Source organism: Episyrphus balteatus, chromosome 3, assembly GCF_945859705.1.
Source record: "Episyrphus balteatus chromosome 3, idEpiBalt1.1, whole genome shotgun sequence".
Classification (NCBI taxonomy): domain Eukaryota; kingdom Metazoa; phylum Arthropoda; class Insecta; order Diptera; family Syrphidae; genus Episyrphus; species Episyrphus balteatus.
Genome location: NC_079136.1, coordinates 14356365 through 14376368, shown reverse-complemented (window position 1 = coordinate 14376368; position 20004 = coordinate 14356365). Strand labels below are relative to the sequence as shown.

At 29.5% G+C, this 20004-nt stretch overlaps 1 protein-coding gene across 5 annotated transcripts in view; it reads right to left on the bottom strand.

Annotated features, from left to right (window-relative positions):
- LOC129915632 (tropomodulin) overlaps positions 1 to 12662 on the bottom strand; it is a 175792-nt gene extending 163130 nt beyond the window's left edge. Inside the window, exon 1 of one of the 5 annotated variants that reach the window (XR_008772337.1) lies at positions 12089 to 12465. Coding sequence is in view for 3 of the 5 variants with exons in the window: in XM_055995256.1 (XP_055851231.1) it covers positions 12089 to 12349 (261 nt within the window). In the remaining 2 variants the exon portion in view is untranslated. Of the gene's footprint in view, positions 1 to 12088 lie in introns of all 5 variants that reach the window. The other 4 variants (XR_008772338.1, XM_055995256.1, XM_055995264.1 and 1 more) reach the window with 4 other exon arrangements.
- Positions 12663 to 20004: the final 7342 nt, after the last annotated feature.

The window sequence follows — 20004 nt, the reverse complement described above, 5'->3', positions numbered from 1 at the left end:
TTTCTACCTAACCTAAAGGTAGCAATGTCTTCTTTAATAATTCACAGGTCTTCCTGGCCAAATCTTGGCAGTTTTTGCACGCGAACAGCTTTAAGGTTGGAAACGATGAAAATGAGTTTTTTGTTTACCGTTGATTTAAGAAATTGTTTTGCTACCAAATCAAAGATAACAACATGAATTTACTAAATCCATACAAAAAATTAGGAATATTTTAAAAATTTGCTTAACCAAAAATTGGTAGTTTGGCCACGCAGTCTATCTTAAAGTCAGAACCTATTTACGCGATTTTCTTTTTTTTTTTTTTTGTTGCCCTATTGTGCACGCGTCGAACCATCAATCTTAATAGAAGATGAAATTGGTACCAAACGAAAGTTTAGAATGTCTCCTTTTGTGATTCAGAGGTCTTCCAAACCAAAACTTGGCAGTTTAACAACTAGTATAAGGTTGCAACATTTTTTCTTTATCTTTTTTTTCTTTGTTGACGCGGTTGGGCGCTCGTCGAACCATCGAGTTAGTTAAAAGACGAAATTGGTACCAAACGAAAGATAAGGATGTCCTCTTTCGTGATTCAGAGGTCTTCCAAGCCAATGTAATTGCATTTTCAAAAATTTATCAGATTCTTCTAAAGAATCAGACAAAATATCTTCACAATTATTATTTTCTTCTACTTCGCTTATATTATATGCGGACGGGAAGTGCTCGTTCGAGGGCATTTACGAGAGTTAAACCAGCCATCCTAATAGAAGAAGAAGAAAATAATTGTGAAGATATTTTGTCTGATTCTTTAGAAGAATCTGATAAATTTTTGAAAATGCAATTACATTTTTTCAATCTTTAAGAAAATATTTTTTTCCTTTAGCTGGGGCCCACACCACAAGCGCTCAAAGCAGGCGGTAAGAGAGAAAATAAAATGGGGTCCACCTGTCGGTCAACACAGAAAAAAAAGCCAAATCGCGATAATTATAGGTTCCCAACTTAAAATAGGCTGCCGAGAAATCAATTTTTTAAAAAAAGTCCCAATTGCCCAACGAAAAACATGAGACAAATCCTCTTATAACAAGAAGCAATGAAAACAACCCCTCTCACTGAGAACTTTTATTTTACTTAAAAACAAGGGAAATTTTTTTAAATTTTCTTACGAAATGATACTTTATTAAAATTATAATAACTCGGCTCCCGTGGGTCGTAGAGAGCTAATTTTTTAAATTGTAGATAATTTTAAGGACTACAACAATAATTTACTTGAACCGTTTACAAAATAATAAGGCAAGAGTTTGCTAAACAAAAAAACGTCTTTGACTTAATATTACTTATTTTTTATTTGTTTCAACAAAAACAATGTGCACAAAATCGATAGAAAATGTTGTAACGAACAATAAAAAGCTTTATTTTTTGTCGTAGGACACTCTTAAGCCGAGTTATTCCCAAAAAACGATATTTTTGGGTGTTTTCGCACCAGTTTTTCATGCGTTCATTTATCAATTGCTCGGCCATCTTTGGTGATAATGAGCTGATTTTTTCTGTAAAATGCGGCTACAAAATAGGTTAGAAAAATGTCGTAAGCTTTTTTCGAAATAATGACAAAAATGTGTTTTTTAACAACAAGAATTTGACTTTAAATAGCTGCCATTTTGTATTTACTCACTCAAATACAATGAAATTACATAAAACGATAGAAAATATAATAAGAAAGAGAATGTATGCTTATTTTTGGTCTACGATAATCTGGAACAAAGATATTAGCTTAGAAGTAAAATATCTCAAAAAATGCATTTTTGTGAATAACTCCGCTAAAAAGAATGATCAGGTGGTGAGAAATTGGGGTAAAGCTTTTCAAATATACCCCTATCGATCCATGAAATAAAAACTGACAGTGCCTCTGTGCGCAAGGTCGAATGACGCTTTGACTGGAGTATTAAGTTGGCCTATCAGCATATTTCGTTTGATCCATTTCTTTTATGACACCCTGTATGTATACAAAATTTAATTCTGCAAGAATTTTTAACAATTATCAGTATTTTCATTTGATTCGTTAGCCATCTTTTTTTATATTAACCCTCTACCGCATACTAACCCATATATGGTTTATCGATTTCATATCGATTTATTCTTGTTATATTGCATCAAATGTCAAAAAGAAAAAACTTTAATAAAACTATGTCTATTTTTTTATAATTAACCGGTTTTTATTATCAGTAAGAGAGTCGTGATTCTGAAATAAACTCATGGTACCAAGAGCATGTCTAAAGTGCAAATCAGTGAATAAAAGTGTGAACTTTTCAAGTCTTTTTTTATAAGAAATAAGTAAGTTGCATCCAATTAAAAATAAGTTTCGAATGAATTTATTATACTTTTATATGTTTAAGAAGTTTGTTTTTTGTTTTTTTTAATAATTTTTATCTTTTTTTGGCGATTTTTCCAAAACACCATATATGGGTTATCATGCGTTGGCGACTTACATTACTGATTTTTGTTGGAATTTTTTTTTTTTTGTAAAATTAATTGGAAGACTTTCTCAATTTCAATTCAATTTTGTTTTATTGAACATACTATACCTATACAATTGACTTAAGCTTAACTTATTTCTAATAAGATACATTGATTGATATAAAATTTGTTGGCACATATGGGGCCTAACCTTATACAATGGATAAAAGATAAATATATATAAATATAGTACATGAATAGGCTTAATTTTACAAGTCTGCTGACTAGGTTATCCTCGGGGTGTTCCGTCCCGGTTGTCCAGTTGTGGTATTGATAATGGTGGGTTGGGTGGTATGGCATTTAGCCGCGGTAGTAGGCCGATTGCGTATCGGCGTAAAAGTAAACTACTTCCTCGTTGTCGGTTGGGATTATGTGTTCATCCAGAATATCCAAAGCACTAAGGTATCTGGGTTCGGGATGTCGTTGTTGGGTTCTCATGCTTCTCATCAGCTGATTGGGGTGGTTGGCGATGCTTCCGACAAGTTTCTTTGCAGATTGCAGCAGATACTTTTCCAACGTCATGATGTTTGCTTCCTCGTAAAGTCGCTCGTTGCTGTAGTATTTTTGTCGCTGTCGATCGAAGTAAAGTCCGGTGCAGATCCTCAGGATTTTCCTCTCAAAAATTTGAAGTTCCTTCATGGCTGTCTTGGAAATGGTATACCATACCGGAAAGCTATAGGCGATGACAGGTCGTAGAAGCTGCTTGTAGATCAGGAGTTTCGTTGGTTGGCTTAATCCGTTTCTTCTCTTCATCAGGGGGTGAAGGCGATGGAAGGCGTAGTTGGCTTTTTTCAGGACAGACCTAGAGTGAAGGTTGAACCTCAGGAGCTCGTTAAAGTTGATCCCTAAATACTTCGCGTTGCGTTTGGCTGCCAAATGGAAGACTTTCTATGGAAAAAATAATGCCCTAATTTACCCTAATGCTAAAACTGGTGATGGCTTTCGAAGTGATGACGATCTAGCTTCAGATTCTGGCCCTTTTTTAAATCAAACAAGCCATCTCCGAGCACTTTTGCAAATCTGTAACACCTAAAATGTCACGAAAAAGATGATGCCCTTCAGCTTTGGCATGTGATCAAAGCAGAGATGGAACAAAACAAAGCTGAGGGAGTTATATACAAGTCACGCAAGTCCAGCCCCATCTAATCCCGAAACTCCAATTCACTCACAACAACCAAGGGCAAAAAGCCGTTGAATTCAGTACTAACTGAAAACATCGACCATATCCCTGAATGGCAAACAAAAACACCAATATATCAAATTTCGGGACTGAAAACGTATTGTGTACATGTAGAAAATGAAGGGGTTCTTCTGCAACAATGATACAAGAAAGAGTTTGAATAAATTCCATGAATAAGGAAAGTCCAATGTAATAAAAACATATTTTACAAAACATACCTTGAATGCATACTAAACCATATATGGGTTATTAATTGTTTGCTGGAAATTGAATTGCTGCATACTAACCCATATATGGTTTATGTTTCTAAAAATTTATATATATGTAAAAAAATAAAAAATTTTATGTAATACCTTTTTTCAACCCCTAATAAAGCTAAAAAATTGTTAAAAAAAATTTTATTTCATTTCGTTCATAATTCATGCAGTAGAGGGTTAAAAAACTAAGCGCTTGCTCTTGGTCATCCGTTGTTTCCTCTTTAAAACATTTCATTGGGTCATGTTCTTTGCTAAATTTTCCTTTCAGCTAACTTCTTTCCGTAAATATTTCTAAAGTAACCTATTACCGTTTCTAAAATAAATATAATTTATTCAGCTTTCCTCTTTACTCTAGGAATAGTTTCAAAACCTTTAGACAGATTTAATTAGTACTCCATTTCCTCGGGCATATTATGTTTTCTGTACTATTGTATGTTTTTGTAGCTTTGTTAGTTATCCTTTTTTCAAAAGCAAATTCGCCATAATAAACTCACAACGATATATTTCTTTTTAGTCAAAAGACCCTCAAAGTCCCGCACTTAACCTTCACAGCAAAACCAGCATTCATTCTTCCATTTGAAAATAATATATACTAACACTAATTTTCTGGTCTATTTGCAGGGCAAATGAATCAAATAATTGAAAATGTTTACATGTAGAAAACCTATAGCAGTGACTATACACAACAATACTACATTTTTTTTCAAAATGTTAGACACTTTGTAACAAAGTTTTTGAATCTGACAAGAGAGAAAGTCTCTATTCTACATGATATATATAATGTAATTAATTAATGTTCTCCATTAATTTCCATGGCTTCTATAAATGCTTTCGAAACGTCTCTGTCCGTTCGTTCGTTTCTTGTGATTTCTCAGAAAAAAATTCAGAAAACAATATAGTAGGAGAGCTAGTGGCACATTTGACTAAGTTATCTCTTGTAAGGCTGAAAATTCGTACAGTGGTAGTTTTTAGCATGCTAAGTAAGAAAATCTTGGTCTGGCAGGCCTCAGCGGTGCACATCATATATATATATGACCTTGAAAGTGTAATTTTAAACTTTTTTTGACCAAAATTTGACTTTGAAATCGATTATTTCAAAAAGTATTGATTAAAATAACTTGATTTAAAAACTAATATAAAGTGTAATATTCTGCCTTTTGAAAAATGTATCACTCATAACTGCAGGTGTTGCCGTCGTTTTTAAATAATTTTTTTTTTATTTTGAGTTACTTTTTTAGAAAATTGCCCCTCCCCCCTAAACGGGGGGAGATAGACCCCCCTTCCCATAGTAAAAAATGCTTGTATTTAACTCCTCTACAAGAATTCGTTACCAATTTTCCCCGCCTTAGTTATCGTAATTTCCCCAAAAAATATAAAATACAAAAAAAAAATTTAACCAAAAATGGTTTTCTAAGGCGGAGAAAATTAGTAACGGATTCTTGTAGAGGAGTTAAATACAAGCATTTTTTACTATGGGAAAAGGGGGTCTATCTCCCCCCGTTTAGGGGGGAGGGGCAATTTTCTAAAAAAGTAACTCAAAATAAAAAAAAAATTATTTAAAAACGACGGCAACACCTGCAGTTATGAGTGATACATTTTTCAAAAGGCAGAATATTACACTTTATATTAGTTTTTAAATCAAGTTATTTTAATCAATACTTTTTGAAATAATCGATTTCAAAGTCAAATTTTGGTCAAAAAAAGTTGAAAATTACACTTTCAAGGTCATATATATATATGATGTGCACCGCTGAGGCCTGCCAGACCAAGATTTTCTTACTAAGCATGCTTAAAACTACCACTGTAAGAATTTTCAGCCTTACAAGAGATACCTTAGTCAAATGTGCCACTAGCTCTTGGACTAATAATAGTGCACTCCTCCGCACCATTTTGAGATATTTAATTCTTCTGGATATTGTGCATTTTGGCTTTTGCGTAGTAAAAACTTTGAAGAAAAGAAAACAACCATTAAATCAGTTTTTATTATTTTATATCAAGAAACAGTATAAATGTTTTTAAATTGGCTGTCTATTTATAAAACTTTTTACGATCGACGTCGTCGTCGGTCGTGTCGTCCATTCACTCTCTGTGGGAGTTGGGGAATCCTTGAGTGCTTTTTAACGATTCTCCCCTTTTAACAAATCAAAATGCATTTGAAGATGCATTTAAAATGTCATTTTCCAGAATATATTCCATTGTATTTTCTTTAAAGTTTCAAAACTGAATGTGACAACGTCATAATAGCCCTTTTTTTCTAAAAATAGGCAATTTTCGATCTAATTTGGAAAGATACGAACGTCACAGAGGTCGCCTTTTGATATGGCCCCAAAGGTTCCTTATCCCTCTACAAACATTTTCAAATGGGTAATAAAAGATATAGGCACTCCCAGATTCAATTTACCATCGACAACAAGACATTCTTTTGCCTCGCGGGAATTTAATTTCGTATATTTCCAGAAAAAAATAAAATAAATCCGCTGCGTGTTGTACGGAAAAGCTGTGTTTTTGTGTGGAGGACTTTTTGTTTATCGAATAAAGAGGCACGTTCACGTGACACCAGAGCAAAATATTCGTTCACAAAAAGCCTCGAACACCAGGACACTTAACCGATGTTAAACACTTTGAATTCTCCACAGATACCTACGAGTTGTACCTATTTGGGAATGTTTTTTTTTTTTTTTGTTCTGTTCTGTGTTATTTTGTCTAAATTGTGACGCCTAGATTTATATTAAAATCTTTTGTGCGTGCTCGTTGTTATATTTAGTATTTATATACCATTTTTGATAGCATATAGACACCTCAGACACCTGCCTAAAGGCTACTAAAGGTATTATTATGGCACGTTATTCACAGAAAGACGATGAACATTTGGCATTTTGTGTGTGCAGATGAGGTATTAAGATACAACACAAATAATATATAGCCCTAATCTGTTTGCACTTATTTTTGATTTATGTTCAAATAAAGGTTGACGGGTTGTTTTATATGGTTTTTGATGTTTTGTCACCTAAATTATGAACTTAAATCGCAATGATATCAAAAGATTGAATATAAGTATATAATATTTTATATCGCTAACGAGGAAGTTTAGCAAAAGTAAATATTGAGGTATTGTTGGAAATTCGTATTTATGTTTTGATTCCGCGTTTGGTTGTGATATACAGAGTTCTTGGAACCCTTCTTCAACAACAATAATTCGAGGAATTTGGAAAATAGATTTAAATAAGAGGTTTTTCATTTGAATCAAAATATTTCTATTTTAAGTTTAGATATTAATACGAGTAAGCTCTTCTTTTTGTAAACAAGATAAACAAGATAAACAAGATAAAACCTATTGAAGATTTTAGGCGATACAAATGAAAAATATTTCTCGAAAACAGCCATAATGATTTAAAGAATTTTTTCTTATATTTTGCTGCAATTAAACCTAATATTTTGAAATAAAAAATTTAATTATAGAACCACTTTATTTTAAACAATTAATTTTCTTTCAACAGAGGAAACGGGTGCAAACGAGTTTTTTACGCAAAACACTGTAAGTAGTTTTGAATTGAAAATTACAAAAAAAAATTAGGTTATCGAAAAAGTGTTTAGTTTTTAAATCGGTACTTTTGTATAACAATTTGTTTAAGACAATTTGATTGTTGAGCTTTGGACATCACCGTCAAAATAAACCGATTTAAAAAAAAATACGTTTCGAAAGATATCAGCACGCCATTTTTTTATATGTGCCCGTTTGGGTGAAAATAGCGAAAAATGCGGTACAAAAAAATTGTTGTCAGAATCTTTTGAGTTGTGCGTGCTTGCGTCTTAAAAATCAACTGATTAAAAAAAAAAAGTTTAAAGTACCTACTAGAGTATTTTTTTTTAAACAATTTTTTTTTTGTTTGTTACCACATAGGTAACTTTGGACAGGGTAAACGAATTTTGATAATTCTTTTTGTATTCGAAAGCTAGTTCTCGAATTTCTTAGAGTCATGGGGTTCAGACTTTACTTTGATCGAAGTAGATTTACTTCGGTTTTGGGAAAAAAATAAATTCTACTTCCGTACTTTTTTTTAGGATCTACTTCTATTTTTTTGATTGAAAAATATTTTTCAAATAATAAATTCTCAAAAGATGAATGGAGGTCAATTCTTATTCAGCATATAAAAAATAAAATTTATCAAAGTGGTTTTGCCTGATTTTGAAGAATTCCTGTCCAAAATTTTTAAAAATAATTTTTTTGATGTTTTTTGTGACAAATAAAAAAAAAAACAAAAAAATATCGCCCCTAGATTTTAGTAAAACAAAGCGATTGCCATTTATTTTATGAAAATCAGTCCATTATATTACAGAGGTGACGAAAGTCCAAAATTTTAAAAAATAATTTTTTGGATGTTTTTTTTTGCGTTTTTTGGCCATAACTTTTTTGTTAAGACAAATAAAAAAAAAAAAAAAAAAAAAATATAGCCCCTAGATTTTGATTAATCGAAGCGATTGCCATTTATTTTTTGAAAATGGGTCCATTATTACAGTGTTGACGAATGTCCAAAAATTTTTAAATTATTTTTTTGGTGTTTTTTGCGTTTTTTGGCCATAACTTTTTTGTTAAGACAAATAAAAAAAAAAAAAATAAATAAAAAATATGGCCCCTAGATTTTGTTTTAACGAAGCCATTGGCGTTTAATTTTTCAAAATCAGAAGAGTTTTGCGACTTTGGTGGCTGTCTAAAACTCAGCACAAATTGTCTGCAAAGTTCAGGATCATGATTATTGGACTTATTTTTTTTTTGTAGCTATTGTTTTTTTATATTAGATCAAGTTTTATATTAGCAATTAGTTTTGAATGTATTTTAATCTTTTATTGTCATATTATAATTATCGCACACAGAGGGCTCAAATATAAAGGTTTGGTTTTAAATTTGAATAGATAAAATTTTGGCCACTTTTCTTTCTAAAACCAATTTTGATAGAGTTGTTTCTGTGATTTGCTTAACAAATGAATAAAATGCATTTTTGCATTTGAAACTTTCTTATTTGTATAACTTTTAAGAGTGTACCTTTAAAATTATGCTCAGTCAGTTTTCATGAGCCTAAGACCTTAAATATGTTGGATATTTGATATATATACTAGACTGATTCAAAAAAAATTTTTTTTTCTTTTGTTCAAAGCATTGTTGAAAATATTGTTGGAAATGACGAAAAAAAAATACTGTAAAAGTTTCAGCCCTTAATGTTAACCTTTAGTACCGCCGCATCGCAAATTTCTATTTTCCATACGATTTGTATGGGAAAGATTGTGTATTTGTGTTTAGAATTTTTTATCTTTTTACTGGTTCATCAAAAAGGCTAGATTTAATAATGTTCTTGTATAAAATTGAACGCTCTACAAAATTGCATTTATAAAATTTAAAAAAAAACCGACGCGAAAAATTAATTAAAATAATTTTTAGTTGAAAAAATGAATAATTCGAATTTATTGAAGAAATCTAATATGATAGTATTAGGGGTTTGAGAGTTATATTAAAGGATCTGTGAAACCAAAACACAACATAGAATACAAATATTCGAAAATTTTGCCAATTTTTTTGAAAAAAACTAATAATTTCGTCAAAAAATCGGAAAAAAATGAGAAAAAATTACTTTTTATATTTTAAAGTTGAATAACTTCGAAACGCGGGGGTAAATCAAAAAAATTATATAGAGCTTTTTTGTAGAGCGAACAATTTTATAAAAGAAAATGATTTTGTCAAGCCTTTTGGATGAACCATTAAAAAGATAAAAAATTCTAAACACAAATACACAATCTTTCCCATACAAATCGTATGGGAAATAGAAATTTGCGATGAGGCGGTACTAAATGTTAACATTAAGGGCTGAAACTTTTGAATCAGTCTAATATATACCTTTTAAAAACAACAATTTTGACTCTCTTTGATAGTTTCTTGTTCAAATTTTGTGAGTTTAAATCATTTGAAAACACACTCAACCATAGAGAAAATACTGTTGCTTTGATAAACTTACATTCTGAGTTATATTTGCCAGATATTAAATATTGTCCTTTACACATTGCACAATATATTTACATTACCAAAGAAATGCAGTGAAGCGTCCTTTCATTTGATACAAATTTTTGTTACTGGCCGTCAAACGTCTAAAATGCACATTCCCCTTTGAAAATACCTATGAGGTTGTGGTAACCTAGTTTTCTCCACTTTATTTTGATTTTGGAGAATCTTAAATTCTTATCACATTTTTGATAGCGAGGCGTGGTATCCGCCCTCTTTTATCTGCACTCTCAAGTCCTTTTTTTAATCGTATTCAATACATTTTTTATATTATTTAAACATTTTGTATTAAAAAAATACATTAAAATCATTATATTTAAAAGTATTTGTGTATACACAAATTTGGAATTTATTTCATTATTTAGTTCTCTTTTTTCTTATTAAAAAAATCATCTTTCTATGCTGCTTACTTTGCACTTAGAATTCAATTATGTATATTTCAAAAGCTATTAAACAAAAAGATTTCAATTCTCAGCAACCGATTTCATTTAAAAGTGAACTGTCGGAGCTATTTTCCTAGTTTTTATTTTATTAAAAATGTATTTACTGAAAATATATTAAGTTTAATTTATTTTCTCATTTAATTGAATAATACTTTTTTACACAATAAAAAAAAAACCTTGTTCTGCTCATTCTTTAACTTCTCAAGTTAAATTTTAATTATTAATGAAATAAATATTTTATACGTATTTTTTTACGTTTAAAGAACCTTAATTTATATTTAAAAGCGGATAAATTAATAACATGTTGTCACTTTAAAACAAGCTGTAAAATGTTGGGGTCATACTTTTTGTATGACTTTTTAAATTTATTGATCGAAGAAAAGCAGCTACTGAACAAATATATAAAATGTATATTTTAAACGGTCAAGTTTATTGTTCTTCCAAAATTTCTGATGAGTTTATTGTAAAAATGTTCCAATAAATATAAAAATAAACTCATTCCATCTTCTTTGCAACAAAAATTCCAATAAACAGAATATTGTTTTAACATTAAGATTTATTCTTTTCTTTTTTTTTTTGTAGAAAAATAAAATATTTCTTTTATAATAACAAAACAATGCCTTATATACTTGTATAACACAAAAAAAAAAAAACAACAATATTTAAATGTATTTATCCATGAGGAAGAAATTTCTATTCAAAATGTTTACTTCAAATGTTTTTTTTTTTTTTTTCAAAATATATTGCGTTTATATAGGCATTGAACATTGATGGAATAAATAAAATTAAAATTCTAAAAATAAATAAAAAAATTGAAATTGAAAGAAGATCAAAACCGGCAAATTGCACCATTCATGTTCATTCAAAACAAAAAAAATACATTTACATTGAATGATTATTCCGGATGTTTTCTCAATGTTGTTTGTAATTGATTTTGAAGACATTTTAAGACATAATAGAAATTTCCTGTTATTTTTAATAAATTTACTGCAATTTCGACAGAATAACAAGGTTGTTTTTTTTATCTACTTCAAAGTGACCAACAAAAAACTTGGACAAAACTATGAAAAAATCTCATAAATAAACACCCTTGTTTGAGATAAAAAAATTTATCAAAAAATTTAAAACAAAATTTATTTGAAATTTTTTTAAATTTAAAAATAAAAAATTCTATAATTTATTTTCAGGTCAAAACATGCAGAAAATTGCTTGCCAGAGCAAAAAAAAAAAATGATATGTTTTCAGTTTGATTACATAAAAACAAATAAACAAATACACATAAACAAATTTTTTATAATGATATTTCTCAGGGAATTTCTCTCATATACAAGACAAAGTTATATATTGTTCTGTCGAAAATGTATTTATTTAATTTTTTTTTCTGTGTTTTTTTCTGCTTCTTAATACTGCTGAGCAGCAGCTTATTGGTGCGGCGGCAATCTCGAGGCAGAAATGAAAAATTAAAACACATTTAAAAATAAATCTCTAGCAATTTTGTTTGACCGTATTTGTTATTAGACCGACAGACAAACGTGACGTATACCAAAAAAATTAAAGTACGTTCCCCATCATAAAACGAAATAAATCGAAGACATATTTCAAAAAAAACTAATGAACGAAATATATTCGAAATGACAGCTTCGGTTGTTTTCTGTAAGAATAACGAACTCACCTCAGTAATTTTCATTGTTCGTTTCACCACCTTGCGAGCCACCTGGGTGGTCTCTTCGTAAACGTCACCATTCTCATCAACAATTTCCTGAACGGAACTATCCGGATTGAGTTCTTCCGTTTCTTCTTTGAGCAATTCCTCCTTGACCTGCTTCGAGGGCTCCTCCTCTTCGGTAATATCCTCTTTGGGAGTAGCCTCGGTAAGGTCCTCGGTGGACATTTTCTCAGCGGAAGAATCTCCAAAAACATCGGTATCGGCCATATTTATAGAGCTTTTGCAAACAAACTCTCAAACTATTCGTTTTTAACACAAAAGTTAAACTAAAAACGGGCACTTGAAAAGTGATTTAATTGATTTTTTGAAACTTTTTTTTTTTTTAGGTTATGCAAACAATTTTTTAGAGGTTATTTTCTTTTTTTTAATTTTTCTTCGTTGAGTGTGTACTCCTTTCCTCACACTTTAAATCTCACTTTCAATATCACTCGATTTCGGTGTTTCACTGAATGAATTTTTTCATCAAACAAACTTCTCCAAAAAACGTATTTTTCTGGCACACTTTGGCAGTTAAATGAATTTCAAAAATACACAATAATTATTCCAAAGAATAAAAAATGATGATATATATTTTTTTATTCACAAAAAAATATTATAAATACAAAAAAATAATATCAAAAAAACAGTCTCTCAAAAACGCACACACTCTTCTATTTGAAAATTTTCGAAACGAAAATGCTTAATTTCTGAAAATTCATAAGACACGTTATGGTTGAAATCCAAATTAGCATTTACTGAGAGAAATAAATTCGTTTTTGAAAATATTAATATTTTTAATATTATTATGAGCACAATATTTTTAGTCGCGCAACTCGCCGATCTAATTGCACGTAATTTTGCTGCAAAAATGACGACTACTACGACTTGGATGATTATAACGATGATGGAGAGGATATCTTCGTCAGTTGATCAGATGGCACAGCAAAGATCACACAGAGAGAGTATTTTGTATATTTTTGTCCAATACACACTCAAAAATATACCTAACAAAAAAAAAAAATCAGTGTTCCGAATAAGAAAAACACACAATATATAATGCGCCTATGACTTTTCTTTTTTTTAACGTGTATTTTTCTTCAAAATTTGTGGCTCTATTCTGAGCAAATGCATACAAATTTCCATGAGAGTGGTGGAAATTTTTGTGTTTATTTGTGTTGGTTTGTGTATAAGTATAGTTTTTTTTTTTTTTTTTTTTTTTTTTAACAACTTGTGCGGATGCTCTATGAGATGTGATCTCTAAAAACTAAAACAGTCTGAACTTTTCCAATAGTGTATATGATTTTTATTTTTTCACTTTTTCGATTTTCTTTTGTCTCATTTTCTAAGTTTTGGTTTTTTGGGTTTTTCATTGAGTGGACAGGAATTATACAGTGTGATAGACAAGGTCATTTCATTACATTGGAGAATTTTCTTTTTGTTTATTTTATACAAGTTTGTCAACGAATTTTTTTTTAAGCAAAATAAAAAAAAAACATGTTTTTGAATTTGATTAAAATTTTTTTTGAAAAAAAACAATTTTGATAATTTAATTTTTTAAATTTTGTTTTTGAAATGCTGAATAATAATTTAATTTAAAATTAGTTTTTAATGTTTGCCACATTTACAATAAGAGCAAGAAGATACTTGCGACTAATTCCTGCATTTTTTTAATCATAGCCAAATTTTATAAAATCCATATTATTGATTTGATATAAACTAGTTTCAATTTTCAATTTCCACAAATTCTTAGAGCCAGGGCTACCTTCGTAGATTTTCAAAAAGATCCCAAAAAAGAGGATTTTTATAAAAAAAAGACCCCAATAAAAAAATGTAAAAATAGAATAAGTTAAGTACGACAGTCACACGAAATACCTCATTTGCGCCTTTCCCGAACCGCAACATAAACCTTTTAACACAATTTTTCTTAAAATTAAAATTGTGCTTATAATAAAAATAATACTCGTACACAAAATTTATTAAAAATAACCTTACAATTTTGAAAAAGTAGTGGGAAAGTGGATTGGGTGAAAAAAAGAGGAAAAACGCATCTTTAGAGGCGCAAAGGTAGCCCTGATAATTTGTATAAAATTTTCATTAGACCAGAAAAGCTGTTTTAACCAGTTTGAATCTGAATATTATTTCTCAATGTTTTGTATTTCTTTCAATTTCTCTTTTTCAAAATTTGAAAACATAAAAATTAACTTACGACCCAAATCAATTTTTTCAACTATGCTTATCATTTAAAAAAAGTTTATACTTATAGGCAATAAATAAATAAATGAATAAATTATGCATTCGTACAAAAAAAAAAGTTGAGATAACATTTTTCCATGACATTACGATGGTAGAGAATGCCAAAAAAGTGGGTCCCGGAAGTCCGTCTGTCTGTCTGTCTGTCTGTCTGTCTGTATAAGGAGCTACAGCCTAAACGGATGGACCGATTGACTTCAAATATGGTATGTAGTATTTTTTGGAGACTCTTCAGAGGGATTTTTGGAATTAATTTTTTTGGACCAAAAATAACGGTACTTGTCATATACCTATTTTAGTAAAGTTGAAATTGCTAAAAAACGGCTCTAACGATTTTGTTTAAAAATTTCAAATGTAAGTTTTAAAACAAGGTCTATTTTATAATGAAAATTTTTTTTTTTTGAAAATCATTATTAACGGCACCTGCCATAGAACCGTTTTTTTTTTCAAATCCGATTATCTCTGAAACTGCTTATTAGATTTCAACAAAACTTTTTGCGAAGAAAAATTTATACAATTTTAATATAAGCCAAAAATAAAATTTCGAAAAAAATAATATTTGGATTTTTAAATTTTTTTTTTTTGAAAAATCAAATTTTCGAAATTTTGGTTTTAGATGTTGATTAGTGGATTCTACAAAATGGCATACCAATTTTATTTTAAAACTTTTTTTCCAAAAAATTATTTATAAAAAATTTGTTTAAAAAAACGGCTCTAACGATTTTGAAAATTTTTTTTCTAAAAATGCATGTTAATATATCAATCAAAAATGCATACTTGTTTTGGAGGGCAATTTGATTTCAGATTTTATTTTATTTTTTTAAAAAACGAATTTTTTTTTAAGTTTTTTTTTTGTACCAAATAGCAGGTATCTATGTACATTTTCCAAATTTCTATTTAAAAAGTCTTAAAAATTTAAGCAACTTTAACCCTAAGAGCAATTTCGTGCGACCCAGTCCTGCATTTTATTTTTTATAAAACTTATTCTAAATAAAGAGAAATTTTGTATCCAACTCCAAATCATCCAATTAGTTTATTCTTAAACTAAATTCAAGGAAGTTTGAAGAGATCTATTCTGCATTCTATTAATATTTTTTGTTTAATTCCAACACAAACAAAATAAATTACTGCTACAAAAAAGTTAAAGTAAAAATTTCAAAATTATGCATACGTAAACATAAAAAAAACTTTTTTTTAGTATTTGTTGAGCAAATATTTTACGGCATAATATTGCACACTGATATGGCTGTAGTTAAGGCGTAAAATAGTAGAAATCGGATCCTCGATAGAACTTCAAATTTGTGGAAAAACTACAAGATATTTTGGAAAAGGAAATCAGTGTAGGTATAGTTGTTCATTTGTCGAATTTCGATTTTAAATTTCAAAAAAATAGTAAAATAAAATTTAGAACTGGACACCTCTTAAAATTCAAGTTGCCAAATTTTAAAAGACTATATAAACAAAACGTAAATGTATGTAAAAAAAACAAATAAAAAATAAAACAACATAAAATTCGTCCTAAACCCTCTACTGCATGAATTATGATCGAAGTGATATACAAATTTTTTTTACAATTTTTTAGCTTTATTAGGGGTTGAAAAAACGTATTACATAGAAATTTTTATTTTTTTTACATACAGTTGTGTTCAAAATAATAGTAGTGGCTGCATCAAAAAAACATTTTTTATAATTACGGTGCTTCTACGGTTAAAAATTTAGTTTCTTTGATGTCAAAGTTTGTAACGGTCAATTACTAATAAATGTATCATAGTTTTAAAATGAAAAAGAAGGTTCCAAATAATTTTTCATTGACTTTTGGTTGTTCTTTCTAATTTGACCTGTTCAAAATAATAGTAGTTAAAGTTATTTTTGAAGAATTTAAAAGCGGTTTATAACATAGAATATTTATTTTTGGTTTAAAAGTAAGTACTCATATAATAGGAACAATTTTTCAACAAAAAACGATTTGATTCGGTTTTAATCTATTTAAAGTTCGAAGAGCAAAACACTGCAGTTCGGATAACGGAAACTTTTACGAAAGCTGCTTGAAGAAGGGAAAACCTACTTGGAAATTCAAGGTTATATAAGGATGCTCCCCTACAATGGTAGCCAATGCAATAAACTCAACGAAAAACCCGAAACGTGCGGTAGAAAAAGAAAAAAGACCGTCGTAGATGACAGGCGTATTGTCCAGATGAGCAAAGTTGAGCCTTCTGCATCGTCGTTTCAAATCCAGAAGGCTTTAAGCCTGGATTGCAGTGCAGTGAACATTCGGAGGCGACTGTTAGAGACTAATTTGTACGCTTGAAGTTCACATAAAGTACCGCTGTTAACAAAGAAATATGTTAAAATACTAAAATTTTCGACCCTCCATGTTTAACTTTTTCCGTCGTATACTTTGGAACATATTCCGTATTGGGTGGACGTCGGACGTATTCTGGAGATCCAGTACCACCAAAGAGGACAAATTTGCTCGCATCAGTAAACAATATGTTACGCTATTACTTCGCTGGCCAGTTTATGTAATCTTTTACAAACTGGATACGCTTTTTAACATGTTTCACAGAACTTTTCGTGGACTTCAAGCGTACAAATTAGTCTCTAACAGTCGCCTCCGAATGTTCACTGCACTGCAATCCAGGCTTAAAGCCTTCTGGATTCGAAACGACGATGCTGAAGGCTCAGCTTTGCTCATCTGGACAATACGCCTGTCATCTACGACGGTCTTTTTTCTTTTTCTACCGCACGTTTCGGGTTTTTCGTTGAGTTTATTGCATTGGCTACCATTGTAGGGGAGCATCCTTATATAACCTTGAATTTCCAAGTAGGTTTTCCCTTCTTCAAGCAGCTTTCGTAAAAGTTTCCGTTATCCGAACTGCAGTGTTTTGCTCTTCGAACTTTAAATAGATTAAAACCGAATCAAATCGTTTTTTGTTGAAAAATTGTTCCTATTATATGAGTACTTACTTTTAAACCAAAAATAAATATTCTATGTTATAAACCGCTTTTAAATTCTTCAAAAATAACTTTAACTACTATTATTTTGAACAGGTCAAATTAGAAAGAACAACCAAAAGTCAATGAAAAATTATTTGGAACCTTCTTTTTCATTTTAAAACTATGATACATTTATTAGTAATTGACCGTTACAAACTTTGACATCAAAGAAACTAAATTTTTAACCGTAGAAGCACCGTAATTATAAAAAATGTTATTTTGATGCAGGCACTACTATTATTTTGAACACAGCTGTATATATACATTTTTGGAAACATAAACCATATAAAAAAAAAAAAAAAAAAACCATATATGGGTTAGTATGCAGCAAGGTGATTTCCAGAAAAAAATGGTTTAGTATGCATTCAAGGTATGTTTTGTAAAGTATGTTTTTATTACAATGGACTTTTCTTATTCATGGACTTTATTCAAACTCTTTCTTTTATCATTGTAGCAGGAGAACACATTCCATTTTCTACACATTGTGTACGTCTTCAGTCCGCGAATTTGACATATTGCCTTTTTTTTGCCATTCAGGGATATGGTCAATGTTTCCAGTTGGCACTGAATTCAACGACTTTTGCCCTTGGTTGTTGTGAGTGAATTGAAGTTTTGGGATAAGATGGGGATGGAATTCCGTGACTTGTATAACCCCCTCCCCTCTGTTTTGTTCCATCTCTGCTTTGATCACCTGCCAAAGTTGAAGGTCGTCTTCTTTTTCGTGACATTGTAGGTTATCAAGATTTGCATATAAGTGCTCGGAGATGGCTTGTTTGATGTTAAAAAGAGCCAGAATCTGAAGCTTATTTATCTGAACACTTATTTTTTCTATAGAAAGTCTTCGAATTCATTTTACAAAAAAAATAAAAATCGTACAAAAATCAGTAATGTATGTCGCCAATGCATGATAAAACATATATATGGTGTTTTGGCAAAAATGCCAAAAAAAGACAAAAATTATTATAAAAACAAAAAACAAACCTCATAAACATATAAAAGTATAATGAATACATACGAAACTTATTTTTAATTGGATGCAACTTACTTGTTTATTATGAAAAAACACCGGAAAAGTACACACTTTTATTCACTGATTTGCTTTTTACACATGCTCTTGAAACAATGAGTTTATTTCAGAATCACGACTCTCTTACTGATAATAAAAACCGATTTATTATAAAAAAATAGACGTAGTTTTATTATAGTTTTTTCTTTTTGTCATTTGGTGCAATATAACGGAAATAAATCGATATGAATGGGTTGGTATGCGGTAGAGGGTTAAAAAAAAAAAACACCTTTGACCTCGAAAGTCCAAAAGTATTCAATTCAATTTTTTATATTATGATCCATTTTTAAACAAAACATTCAAAACTTTTATGTTTGCAAAAAAAAACACTTAGATATTTTTTACAAATATGTAATTTGTTTAATTTTTTTTTAATAAAGTCTATCAACGCCTAATATATAAGACCAACTTTTCAACAACAAAAAAAATTTCTAAAAATTTTAAAAGTCCAAAAATTTATTTTCTCCCAATTTAATTGTGGGTTTTACAACTATATAAATTAATGCTTTTTATAGTAAAATTGTTGATATTAAAGTAGTCGTTTGAAAGAAAATCTGATTTAAAAAAAAAATGTTCTGAGGTATAGGTACCACTTAAAATGATGTTGTTAAAATAAAAAAATCATGTGTGCAATTCACACGTGGTTGAAGTGAAACCTTAAAAATCATTTAAAAAAAAATCGAAACAGTATAACTTTTTTTTATTCCATCACTTTTTTTATATGACAACCTACAATAAATTTTATACCATCTGAAAGCTTATTGTTTCAGCTCAAAATATTTATATCGACCATGTCTATACAACATCTACAAAAAGAGCTAGAATTTTTTTTTAACCCAATTAGTTTTCATTAAAAAAAGCAAAACAATCAATCTCTTTTTTCTTCTAACGCCATTAAATCCATTTTTTAAAAGACAACCTATAATACATTTTATATCATTATTATTTCACCTTTTATATGACGCTTCAATCATATTTCTACCATTCCTACAAAAAAAGTAAGAATTTTTTAAAGCCAACCATGTCGAAATTTCAAACTGAGATTACGGTACTTCCTCTACTGCTGGCTGATCATCGGCAACAAATCTTCACAGGTGTTTTGAGGTATTTTTCAAGTTTTTTTTCAATTAAAGATTATATAACTTGTAGAGCACGTACCGTTATGTGTGATATATTAAATGAAAGGTAATATTATCAGTATGCGTATTAAAGTTAAATCAATTTGTTGTTGACTTGTGTTTCTGCTGTAATTTTCAAAATTTTAATTTTTTTTTTAGTTTTACTTTGACAAAATAATTCATGAAATTTTTCGTTAGAATTTTTGCTTACGTCTATGGACAATTCGAAATATGAGTTCAATTACGTGGTTTCAAATAAACAAATAGTAAAAACCAATTCTGTTATCAGTGTGTTTATTTTGCTAGTTTATTGTTAATACATATTTTTTTTTTTATTGAACTTAGACTATGTTTCATATTTTCCCTGGGTATAATTTTTTTTTACTAAACTAAAACAATATTTTTCTTGACAGCCACACTATTTTGCCTTTAATTTAAATCAAAAATACAAT